General features: G+C 43.7%; 1 protein-coding gene across 2 annotated transcripts in view; it reads left to right on the top strand.

Moving 5' to 3' along the window:
* Positions 1–349: 349 nt before the first annotated feature.
* LOC147014526 (uncharacterized) overlaps positions 350–14,177 on the top strand; it is a 52,893-nt gene continuing 39,065 nt past the window's right edge. Inside the window, exon 1 of one of the 2 annotated variants that reach the window (XM_085852564.1) lies at positions 350–543. In XM_085852564.1, coding sequence (XP_085708690.1) covers positions 465–543 — 79 coding nt within the window. In that variant the 5' untranslated portion in view covers positions 350–464. The remainder of the gene's footprint in view (positions 544–14,177) is intronic. The other variant, XM_085852565.1, reaches the window with a different exon arrangement.

Here is a 14,177-nt window from a genome sequence, read left to right as displayed (position 1 = left end):
GGTCATGATATGAACCTACCAACCAATTTTCTTCGAAATCGCCATTGTATTAACTGAAATCGCCATTTTAAATACTGATAAGGGTAGAACAAATCTCAATTTTTTTTTTTTAACTTTCTTTCGACGAGATCGACTACCCCCCCCCCAAAAAAAAAAAATCTCAAAAAAGAATTTTTTGAGATTTTTTTTTTCGACTACATCGACGACCCAACGGACAAACATAACGAATATAGTGTTCACTCTGGCTGGCGCTCGTGAACCAATAATAATAAGAGAAACAGGAGTGAAAACATAACCTCTGTCGACTTGTGGGGGTCAGAGGTAAAAAGAATAACGGTTGTGTGGAAAGAGGTGTGACGACAATATTGTAAAAAACATGGACGTGGTCGTCTTGGTGAGGTGGGCGTGGCTATGTAAAAAGGCGTGGCGCGAAATCTTCTTTTTGGAACCATCGCTGTGATTATATGAAAATGAACACGACGATTAAGAGATTATCGCTCGTGCATTTCGCCATCGTTGTCTTGCTGGCGCTCTCCGTCTCAGGTGAGAAGAGGACAGGGCTTGCACATGGAGCAGAGAATGAATGGATATGATGTTTTGGACTATGCGAGGGTGATGCGGAGCCGAGCTTCGCGCCAGAGGCCTCGCCGCCATGAGCCGCGCCCCGGCCCGTCGACGACTCATATTTGCCTCTGTCGCTCTTTTTGTTCTTCGAATCGAGACAAGCGTGTGGTGTGCACGGTGTGTGTGTATTGCATCCACATTTCGCTCCGTTGTCACATCTCCCTCCATCTTTCACCTTTCCTTTCATTGTGCGGCCAGATTCGCATCCTTTCCAGATATATATATATATATATATATATATATATATATATATATATATATATATATATATATATATATATATATATATATATAAAAATGTTTCCGTACGTTTGTCGTGCTGCGTTCATGCAGTTGCGCTCGGTGGTGATGATGAGGGGTTGTGCGGTGTATAAATAAGAACACATTAATTTGTTTTGATGAAATGATGTGCCGTGGATAATGGACATGAACTCCAGCATCATTTCAAACCCAGGATGTGTCGATGTAGCGTTGATGTGTTAAGTAGATGCGTCTACCTGTCAACAAGATACACCTGGGCCAACCCATTTCGGCTCTGTTGCGCGCGCGCACACACACACACACACACGCACACACACACACACACACACACACACACACACACACACACACACACACACACACACACACACACACACACACACGCACACACACACACGTTCTGGGTTGATTACATGCAGACTTCCTACATATGATCAGCATGACCCCAATTAATGTGTTGGGGTGTTTTTATCTCCGCTGGTGGTCTTGAGGGGTGGGAACCCTAGCTCTGTGTAAATGTGTATGGTGTCATCCCCCCCCCCCCCCACACCCAAGGTAGAGTAGATCGGGTATTACAAGTTCCCACCATTTACAGTAGTACAGCAAGTTCAGTGCTGTAAATGGTGGTTTGAATTACACAGTGAGAGGTATTTTGAATTAAGCCTGTTGTTGGCGCAGTGGTTCGGGCAGCGGCTTGGGATCCAAAAGGTCCTGAGTTCAAGCCCCGTTGGGCCACTGAATTAATACACCAGGGGGTTGACTCAGCCTGTCATCCTTCCGAGGTCGGCAAAATGAGTACCAGTATACTGGGCCGGTGTATACCCCGGTTAAAATAGGTGTACCATATCCCTGTGTCGTAAGAGGCAACCAGGGTTCCATCAGGAAGGGCATCCGGCGTAAAACATGTGCCAAATCACTATGCGGATCACACGGATGATCCGCTGTGGCGACCCCTAACGGGAGCAGCCGAAAGAAGAAGAAGAAGAAGGTATTTTGAATTACACGTTTGAACTAGTAGAGCGCATACCTTCACCACGTAATGTCTGATCCACGAGAACATATCAGGTCCAATACATTTTTGAAATATCATGCTATACAGTACTATATCATCAGTGGAGCACAGACCTCCACCACATAATGTCTGATCCACGAGAACATATCGGGTCCAATCAATACATTTTGAAATATCATGCTATACAGTACTATATCGTCAGTAGAGCGCATACCTTCACCACGTAATGTCTGATCCACGAGACATATCGGGTCCAATACATTTTTGAATTATCATGCTATACAGTACTACATCGTCAGTGGAGCGCATACCTCCACCACGTAATGTCTGATCCACGAGAACATATCGGGTCCAATACATTTTTGAAATATCATGATATACAGTACTATATCGTCAGTAGAGCGCATACCTTCACCACGTAATGTCTGATCCATGAGAACATATCGGGCCCAATCAATACATTTTTGAAATATCATGATATACAGTACTATATCGTCAGTAGAGCGCATACCTCCACCACGTAATGTCTGATCCACGAGAACATATCGGGTCCAATCAATACATTTTGAAATATCATGCTATACAGTACTATATCATCAGTGGAGCACAGACCTCCACCACGTAATGTCTGATCCACGAGAACATATCGGGTCCAATCAATACATTTTGAAATATCATGCAATACAGTACTATATCGTCAGTAGAGCGCATACCTCCACCACGTAATGTCTGATCCACGAGAACATATCGGGTCCAATACATTTTTGAAATATCATGATATACAGTACTATATCGTCAGTAGAGCGCATACCTCCACCACGTAATGTCTGATCCACGAGAACATATCAGGCCCAATCAATACATTTTTGAAATATCATGATATACAGTACTATATCGTCAGTAGAGCGCATACCTCCACCACGTAATGTCTGATCCACGAGAACATATCGGGTCCAATCAATACATTTTGAAATATCATGCTATACAGTACTATATCATCAGTGGAGCACAGACCTCCACCACGTAATGTCTGATCCACGAGAACATATCGGGTCCAATCAATACATTTTGAAATATCATGCAATACAGTACTATATCGTCAGTAGAGCGCATACCTCCACCACGTAATGTCTGATCCACGAGAACATATCGGGTCCAATACATTTTTGAAATATCATGATATACAGTACTATATCGTCAGTAGAGCGCATACCTCCACCACGTAATGTCTGATCCACGAGAACATATCAGGCCCAATCAATACATTTTTGAAATATCATGCTATACAGTACTATATCGTCAGTGGAGCGCATACCTCCACCACGTAATGTCTGATCCACGAGAACATATCAGGCCCAATCAATACATTTTTGAAATATCATGATATACAGTACTATATCGTCAGTGGAGCGCATACCTCCACCACGTAATGTCTGATCCACGAGAACATATCAGGCCCAATCAATACATTTTTGAAATATCATGATATACAGTACTATATCGTCAGTGGAGCGCATACCTCCACCACGTAATGTCAGATCCACGAGAACATATCAGGCCCAATCAATACATTTTTGAAATATCATGATATACAGTACTATATCGTCAGTGGAGCGCATACCTCCTCCACGTAATGTCTGATCCACGAGAACATATCAGGCCCAATCAATACATTTTTGAAATATCATGATATACAGTACTATATCGTCAGTGGAGCGCATACCTCCACCACGTAATGTCTGATCCACGAGAACATATCAGGCCCAATCAATACATTTTTGAAATATTGTGCCACATGTCATTTTTTACCCTATCTCTCAATGGTGAAGAATCACTTAAAAAATTAAATAATCATCGTATCCAGATCCTGATTCAGATCTTCACCAAAGTCGAAACAGTTCGTTGTGGTCACACACCCAACCTGTCCACCAAGTTTCATCCAAATCCATCCACAACTTTTTGAGATATCGTGCTTTGTATCATTTTCAGTCCAATCTCTCAATGGTGAAGAATCACTTTAAAAATTTCGAGTCGTTGGATCTGGATCTTCACCAAAATCGAATCAATTCTTCCTTGACACACACCCAACCTGTCCACAAAATTTCATCTGGATCCGTGCACAACTTTTTGAGATATGCTGTACACAGACAAACGAACAGACAGAAAGGGGTGAAAACATAACCTCCTTCAGCTTCTATGATGGAGGTAATTAGGATAATATCACAATCCTCCCTGGCTGCTCCAAAATGGACCGGGTGCTCCTCGTTAATTATAAAGGATTCAACCAATTGAGGTCTAAATGACGGTTGTGGTATTTGAATACAGAGCATATCTATAAACAATCAAACATGTATTATGTAAAACTATTAATAATATCCGGTTGTACCTTTTGGTGTGTTTTGTTGGTTGTTATCTCTATATGCGGGTTTCAGGAGATTGAACAAGAGTCCTCCCAGGTGTTAAGGTATCCACCTCCAATTTGGTAAGGGGCCATGATTCATGGACCAATTTGTGAAGTTTTCTTGTTCTCAGATTATTATCTTGCCAAAACGAAGTTTTTGCAAGATATGTTAGTCAGCTTGTATGGTTTTTTTTTTTGTCTGTAATCACGTATAAAAAATTCTGCAGAGCACAGTTATCATTGGAAATTTTTGTAACCGCATATCAAAGGCCTATAGAGGTCCCTTTCAGTGCACAAAATTTTGAAGGTCAAGGTCAAAGGTCAAGGTCACTTTGTCGCAAATCAGGGGAGTCGACGAAACCCTTATTTTTTGAGTAATTTTGATCGGATCGTCTTCAAACTTCATGGGAATATAGTTCATGGTCTGGCGCTCAGCTGATTCATTTTTGGTGGCGATTGGCCTTGACCTTCATGGTTAGCGCCTTAGGTCAAACATATTTGACCCCAAGGTCAAATTTTCAAGTTTTAGGAACCATATCGTGTAGTACCTCAAATTGAACACCTCGATGAGTGCTTTCTAGATATGTCAAGCTTGAGACATTATGACGTCATTTGGTGACGTTATGAGGCAAAAGCATATTTTTCATGGTTACTCTGTAGAACGATTCTCATCGGAATCTCTCGTCGGCAGATATTCCTCAAGGAGTCGCTCCTGGTGGATAGCAGCTCTGTTCACCTCAGTGTGACCTTAAAGAAGTCACACGTGGTCACCTTTTGGCAAGATACGGGTCACCCTGCGGGTGACATTGGTTTATTTTTTTTCTTCTTCCGAGGGCTCGTTTTAAGATCATCAGCGAACAACTTCAAACTTCAGTTTGTTTGTATTAATATTCCCAGGAATGGGCTTTAAGATCTCCGTAAGGTTCTTCATTATTCCCGTTTCTCCAGTTATCACTGGCACCATTTTGGCACTTCAGATTCCAGGATATTTTCACTACATTTTTGAGATCTTGGTATTTTGGTCAACTGATAACTCAATTAGGTGTGCGTGCATGATCGTGATCCTGATTGAGATACAGTACCACTTCACACTGAGGTCCTTGGGGCTTTGAGGTAAGAGCAGTTTATTTTTGTATGCAAAATTCTAGGCTCGTACGGAGTGTGGTGATGGAGCAAAGTGTCCCATTGACTGACAATGGGATAATGGGGCTGTGGGGGCAACAGATGACCACAAGTAAATTAATAAACAAAGAGAAAAAGGAAAGGAACATAGTAACCTGGAAGTACATGGGATGGATTTGAGGAGGGTTAATGAGGCAAGAGAAGATTGCAAATTGAGAGGGATGAGAACTTAAGAATGTAGCATGCTGCCAAGCCTGGTGTTGGCTTAATGATTAAGATGGCGAGCTTAAGATCTTAGGTCTTGAGTTCAAGCTCCCTTTCCCGTTGAAATAACACCAAGCCGGTTGACTCAGCCTGCCATCCTTCCAAGGTCGGCAAAATGAGTACCAGCTTACTGGGATGATTGAGCCTTTCGAGTATCCTGTGTTGGATTGGTGACCCATCCATAATTGTGCCCAATAGCCCAGGAAACTGCTCAGGCAGCACCAACGCTCTGCACAGAGTATGGTCCCAATGGATGGATGGATTACTGGTAACAGAGGCACTGCATCAGTGGCACAGCAACAATTTCATAAATAATGCAACCATCAGCCGCAGGCTGTATACGAAACAACAGGTATGCTGCCGACTTGAATCCCTTAAAGAAGAGTGCACTGTATTTTCAATAACTCGGGAAGGCAGTTTCATGCAAAAGCAGGAGAAAAGTGGAACAATTGAGTTGAGTAGGAAGCCTGTATTCAAGTGTTTGACACACTTGTTTTCTCTCAGGATGTGTAAATCCTCATGGAGCTGGAAAGGGTCAGAGGGAGTTCGACCAGAGGAGAGGTCATTTTAAAAAAAAACAAGAGACCACCAACATGTCTGCATTGTGAGAGTAATAGGCCTTCTGTCTTGGTTTCATCAGGGGAGGTTTCCATAATTTGAGGCTAAACATTCGACAGTGCAGGAAAGACATGTATGATGGTGGATGTTGAGAGGAGGAAGGGTGTGGTTTGGAAAACAGACAGGCTAATCAAGGTTTCCACCAGGTAGTTAGGAGGATTGGTTGGAGAGTATGGTCTCAGGATGACTGGATGTTTACAGACTCATTCATATCAGTCGCTACACACTTGTGGCGAGCCTTGAAAAATGACTTTAGGTTGTCCTTGGTCAGGTTTACCTTCCATGATGAGAAAGTGAACATTTTGATGGCACAACATCACTACAGGACTGTGTACCAGGGCCTAAAGTATGACTATGGTCGCTGTGCATGTGAGGGACCAGACATTTGTAAAAGTATTCCCAGATAGAAAGAATATCACATGCAGAGAGCACGAAAGACCTATTATGATTGCAATGCAGTGTTGACCAGGTTCCCCAGGTGGGATTGTGGGGAATTGTTTTCTTGTCAGAACAATGTAATAACAGTCTCCACTCTGATGAGCCCCAAAGGGTGAAACGACCAGCTGTGGATTGGTGAATTGTGAAACTGACGTGTGCGCTCCATCTCGCAGCCTCTCGGTGGTGCATTTGAGGCGCTTTCTGGTGATTTGTCCTTGAGCAAATAAAGTTCCTTTATTCTTGCAGGAAAGACTTAATTTATATTTTGCAAAACAATTGTCTACATTAGCTGCAATTAAGAACTTGCTTGATGGCATACCTTGCTGAATACAGTTTGTTTCCCATGCTCAGATGAGTTTGGTTTGGGAGATTGTGCTTGTCTGAGCAAGTCTTGTACAAAGGTTTTCTTTGTCATGTGGTTCTGACATTGCATGGTTTTTCAGGTAGATCTGCAACATGCTCTCTACTTTTAGTACAACGGGAGGTGGTGTGTGGTGTGTGGGTATTGTTACGGTTCTGTAAAACCGCATGCTTCTGAGGCAATGGCACCCAACATAGTGATCACCATGCAGTTATTTCGTTATTCTTCGTGCAGTCAGATCTTCCCCTCATGTCTTGTGGGTTAATGGGACGAAGTGTTTTGCGTGGGTCTAATAGCTAGGTCTAATTATATCTCTATCTTCTATTCTGATTTCGATTCCAACCCTTTCCTTTTAGCCATGGTACAAATCAAGGAAGCAGGCAGGCACACACACCACAATATGAATAGCAAATGCACCACGCAGCGTCCCGTGGGAGAATCAACATAATCTGCGTGCTAATTTCCAACGGCATCTCACGTTGCTCACCCCTCGCTCACCAAAAACTCACCACTTCGACCGCCGACACCTCCCGCACACGGGAAAAATGTTCCCGCACCTCCTCGTACCTCTGTATCAACACAATTTGCCATTAAACAGAGGTGTGCTACACGGCCCATGCTGTGCTCGGACCGCGTGATGCAGGGATGAGTAACGGACGTTAATGACACCGGCCGCATCTCACCAGGAATGTTCCGGGTGAGCACGCGGGATTGGTGTGGCCCTTGTTCAGTCGCCAGGGTGCGGCAGGACGGGCGGCGAGGCGGGGGTCACGGGAAGAACAATCCAGGAGTTTGGTGCGGAGCTTGGGGCCATGTTATGCCGGATGTGCGAATGAGACCTCTTCCGGCCCCAGGAGCCTGGAAGGGCGTGGCTCGGGCCATTATGGCCCAATAGAGAAGCGGGATTCAGGTCATAGCGCGTCGCTTCGGGACGTCACCCCACCCACCTTTCGCCCAGCGCTTATAAAAGGCGGATCGCGGAGCCGCTCACCCTCTTCTTCGCCTCTCTGCTTCGCCCTCTTCTTCACTGCTCTTCGTTGCCTCTGCCCGTCGCTGGCTCTTCACTCACGGTTGGTGTGCAACTGGGACGTGCTTATTCCGGAGGACCAGTGCGGAGTACACGTTGCCACGAGCCCTGGCAATGTGACTAAGCCTGAGATAACGCACCAACTCTTGGGGTGGGAACGTTCAAGCGGAGCATCCCACGGAGGTACATGCTACACGAGCAGACCTATGCACGACTAGGTTCGGGATCTTTTGCCTCACACATCTTCTCTCCTCTCTCTCCTTCCACCATTCTATCTCGTACCCTTTGGACGCACAAAAGAGCATCCATTACTGACTCGTAATCACAGTTTCCTCTGGCACGACACTGCACCCCCACCCCCCCCATATTGCATTACACCACACCTTCCACTCCCACACCATAGACACCAGTATTTCTCCCTCCTACCTCCCCCTAAGCGTACTGGGTTGTGTTTGTCGGCTGACCGTGCCAGGTATTATGAGGCCGTTTATCCTCATCTGCTCTCTTTCTTTCTGTCAATCTAATCTTCCTCGGGTGTGTGTCTGTGTGTGTGTCTGTCTTTGTTAGTGTGTGATGGCGCCTGTCGTAGCATAAGTTAAGATTGTAGAAGTTCCAATGGGATAAGTCTGCTTTTGTAAATTGCTTGCCCTTTTTCCACCCCCAGCCCCCCCCCCCAGGAATTCCTAGCTATCTCTGCTGTACATACCAATAAACCCCATTCACTGTGCCACATATCTTTCCTCACTAGTTGTAAATAAATGCTTTGTATAGAAATGTTCCCAACTCGTTTTTAGCTCGCCTGTTCTAATAACAGAGCTATAGCGATACCCCCGGCGTGAGCGTCAGCGTCAGTGTGAGCGTGAAAATGTTAAAGTTTTTGGTGCAAGTTATTTCCTTTCTAATGTTTTTATCTACCACTATTTTTTACTGATTATAACATTCAAATACATATATTACTTTTAAATTATTTGGATCAGACTTCACTGCAATGCTTTATAAAATATATTATTGGACTAGTCTTTTAAATACGTTAAATGTATAAACAGGTGAGCATTGGGTAGCTTTGACACCAACTCTCTGGTTGTCTTTTCCTTCATTGGTTCAGCATGGTTCATATTCTTGCTTAGTCAGGATGTTATCCCCCAACGACCTGTTTTTCTAGTCTATACGTCCTTTGCAGTTACACTCGGCTGCATCTGATCCTGAACAAGTGATCCGTTTTGAACAAGGCGTACCGAGGGCGTGTCCCCCGGAAATTAGATCACGTGACCGTTAGGTAAATGGTATTTATTAGACAGAGGACCCTAAGTCACGTGGTTGAGTTATTGGCGTTCACGGTTGATTAGTGACCCGTCATGTCACAAAGTTATTCATGTGCGACGGCCTGCGATTCCGGAGAGTCTGGTGGGAACCCGAGGTAGCTTCCTTGGGTAACATCCTGCCCCCCCCCCCCCATGGTCTTCTTGCCCCTGATCCCAGTATCAGCAACAATATATATATATACATACATAATAAAGCTCTTTCTACCCATGCACGGGTAATGTAGAAAGCTGAAATCTTGTATGCCAACGGACATCATAGCCAATATACCGCAAAAAATCACAGAACCTTTGGAACGCATATGTAAATGAAAATATAAATAAATCGAAAAGAAATGCATGGTTCGTTAGCTTACAATGTGTAAGCACACCCGTCGTGTGTGTGTGTGTGTGTGTGTGTGTGTGTGTGTGTGTGTGTGTGTGTGTGTGTGTGTGTGTGTGTGTGTGTGTGTGTGTGTGTGTGTGTGCGTGTTCTAATCAGGAAGGAATGGTTCTGCATCATTGAAACATGGAACAGATGTTAATCTGTTCCAGTCAGTAGTTTCCAGCCAATACCACTTCCCTTCCCTACACTCATTGGTGGTTAAGTTTACCGATCCCATTGGAAAAAAAAAAAAATTTTGACTTGCTTTGTCCTCTCCACACACACACACACACACACACTCACACACACACACACACACACACAGACACACACACACACACACACACACACACACACACACACACACACACACACACACACACACACACACACACACACACACACACACACACACACACACACACGTATGAAGACCACAAGGGGAAAACCAGAGATGTCAGGATAAGTCAATTTTGAAGAAACTGAAAAACAAAGTTTCAAAACTTTCGTGGACTGTTTAATAACTGTCATATAGATTTCTTTTCCAGTAAAAGGAAGAGTTATCATTGGCCGATCAAATTAAGCATGTCGCATTTGCCAAGCTTCCGTGCTATTTAATTTAAGAGCAAAGAACGAATCAATGTTGCAAACTGACATCACTGGTTATTCCCTTGTTTAATAATTGCCATGCAATTTTAACCCAGGATGTGTAGCAAATTCATACTTGTTGGTTATTAGCATACATTACATGACTTTGGTGATCACAGATGATTTTTTTCAACATTAAACGGTCATTGTTTTTTTTTTTTTGATTGGTGTTCAACGCCATACTCAAGGGTATTTCGCTTATATGACGACGGATTCTCCATTTCTTACTCTGTACTACTTAATATGATGGAAAACCGGGAGGAAACCAAGGATAAACCACCCCCGCGATAGCCGAAGTCACCTCATGTGACTCCCTCATATACCTAAGCAGGTTGATTGGGCAGTGGGTACATCGAATGAGGATGGGTACTCAGACGCGCTAGCCATTAAGCCACGGCGTGGGTCCCATAAAAGTCACAAAGGTTTGACCAGGCTTGAACCATGATATGCACCAACTACGGAGCCCATGATGTAACCAAATAGGCAATTGTAGTGCTCAGAGTTTATGCTGTGAAAGTTTTACAACCTTTCATTTTTTTAGTTTCTCAACTCTGAATATTATGGTGGAACAGTTAACATGAATGAAAGGGAGATAACCAGGAGTAAAGTACTGACAACTCTGGGTTTCTACTTGTTCAGCTTTGACAACACTTGTTTTTTCATTGCACGGCTAAACTTTATACCATATAAATTATGTGACACCCCTGGTTATTTGTTAAAGTAATATTGTGAGAGGAAACCTTATGTTGCCAACTATTGGCAGGTGCAATAACCCTGAAATTTATAAAAAGTGACATCTCTGGTTTTCCCGTTCTGGTCTTCATATATATATATATATATATATATATATATATATATATATATATATATATATATATATATATATATATATATATATATATATATATATATATATATATATATATATATATATATATATATATATATATATATATATATATATATATATATACATATATATATATATATATATATATATATATATACATACATATACATACATATATATATATATATATATATATATACATATATATATATATACATATATATATATATATACATATATATATATATATATACATATATATATATATATACATATATATATATACTTCTTCTTCCTCTTTCGGCTTGCTCCCGTTAGGGGTCGCCACAGCGGACCAACTGTCTCCATTTCGCTCTATCCTCCACATCTTCCATTGACACTCCAACCACCCGCATGTCCGCCCTCACCGCATCCATGAACCTCTTCTTTGGCCTTCCTCTTCTCCTCCTGCCTGGCGGCTCCATCTTCAACATCCTTCTCCCGATATACTCCGTTTCCCTCCTGTGCACATGTCCAAACCATCTCAATCTCGCCTCTCTCACTTTGTTTCCAAACCGTCCTACCTGCGCTGTCCCTCTTATACACTCATTTCTTATCCTATCCATCCTCGTCACTCCCAACGAGAATCGCAGCATCTTTAACTCTGCCACCTCCAGCTCTGCTTCCTGTCTTTTTGTAAGCGCCACCGTCTCCAAACCATACAACATAGCTGGTCTCACTACCGTCTTGTATACTTTCCCCTTCACTCTTGCAGCTACCCTTCTGTCACAAATCACTCCTGCAACTCTTCTCCACCCACTCCATCCTGCCTGCACTCTCTTTTTCACTTCTCTCCCACACTCTCCGTTACTTTGGACAGTTGATCCCAAGTATTTAAACCAATCCACCTTCCCCACCTCAACTCCTTGCAACTGCACCATACCACCACCCTCCCTCTCATTTACGCACATGTACTCCGTCTTACTCCTGCTGACTAACATTCCCCTTCTCTCCAGTGCGTACCTCCACCTCTCAAGGCTCGATTCAGCCTGCTCCCTACTCTCCCTACAGATCATGATGTCATCCGCGAACATCATGGTCCATGGAGACTCCAGTCTGATCTCGTCCGTCAACCTGTCCATCACCATTGCAAACAGGAAAGGGCTCAGAGTCGATCCTTGGTGCAATCCCACTTTAACCTTAAACCGGTCCGTCATTCCAACCGCACACCTCACCGCTGTCACACTGTCCTCATACATATCCTGCACGATCCTCACATACTTCTCCAACACTCCCGACTTCCTCATACAATACCACAACTCCTCTCTTGGCACCCTATCATAAGCTTTCTCTAAATCCACAAACACACAATGTAACTCTTTCTGGCCTTCCCTATACTTCTCCATCAACATTCTCAAAGCAAACATCGCATCAGTGGTGCTCTTTCCTGGCATAAACCCATATTGCTGCTCACAGATCATCACCTCTCCTCTCAACCGAGCTTCCACTACTCTTTCCCACAACTTCATGGTGTGGCTTAACAACTTTATCCCTCTGTAATTTCCACAGCTCTGCACATCACCCTTATTCTTGAAAATTGGAACCAGCACACTTAATCTCCACTCCTCCGGCATCCTCTCACTTTCCAAGACTTTATTAAACAATCTGGTTAACAACCCCACTGCCATCTCTCCTAAGCACTTCCATGCCTCCACTGGTATACCATCTGGGCCAACCGCCTTTCCACTTTTCATCTTCTTCATAGCAGTCCTCACTTCATCCTTACTGATCCACCCCACTTCCAGATTCACCATCTCCACCTCTTCCAACCTTCTCTCTCTCTCATTTTCTTCATTCATCAGCTCCTCAAAGTACTCCATCCACCTTCTCAACACACTCTCCTCGCTCGTCAGCACATTCCCATTTGCGTCCTTTATCACCCTAACCTGCAGCACATCCTTCCCAGCTCGGTCCCTCTGTCTTGCCAATCGGTATAAATCCTTTTCCCCTTCTTGTTGTATCCAACTTCTCATACAGCTCGTCATATGCCTTTTCCTTGGCCTTAGCCACCTCTCTTTTTGCTTTTCGACGCCACTCCTTGTACTCCTGCCGACTTTCTTCATCTCTCTGACTATCCCACTTCTTTTTCGCCAACCCCTTCTTCCTTATACTTTCCTGTACTTCCTCATTCCACCACCAAGTCTCCTTATCTTCCTTCTCTGACCACACTTCTCTGACTGACGAACACGGTCCTTTTATCCCCCCGTAGCTTCGCCTTTGACCCCCTCCCTTTGACCTTTCACCTCGCTCCCCATTGGCCCGAGAAAAAGTGGGCGTGCAGGCTTTTTGATCCACAAATTTGCATATATCGATCGTCCTGGAGGCGGGGCCAAATCGCCCCTCGCTCACCGATTGGACGGCAAAAAGTGGGCGTGTGTCGTTTTTGATCCGTTTTTGAAGCACAAAATCCGTGATTTTGTACACGCTGTTCGACGTGCGCCCTGCACGAGTCCAACACCGGTACCCACAGCGGGGCAAGAACGGTGGCGATGCTACGGTTGCGAGGTGTGACGTGAAGGTCGTGGCGGTTGTGGTGAAGCGGCGTTGTGGTTGGTGGTTGATGTTGTGGTTGTGGTGGTAATCATGGCGGTTGGTCCAAAATAAAGATAGCAAAAGAAAAACGGCTATCCTGAAGAGTCGCAGCACGTATAAATGACATGTATTTCCACTAGACAACGGGTTTGGGCCTAACTACACATGCACTTACCGAGATACCTCACCTAAGGGACCTGAATGGTGGTTTGCGAATTTGGTAACCACAACAATATATATATATATATATACACATATATATATATATATATATATATACACATATATATATATATA

Source organism: Eptatretus burgeri, chromosome 13, assembly GCF_056783735.1.
Source record: "Eptatretus burgeri isolate ZD-2024b chromosome 13, Ebu_testis_v1, whole genome shotgun sequence".
Taxonomy (NCBI): Eukaryota; Metazoa; Chordata; class Myxini; order Myxiniformes; family Myxinidae; genus Eptatretus; species Eptatretus burgeri.
This window is presented reverse-complemented; position numbering and strand designations above follow the sequence as displayed.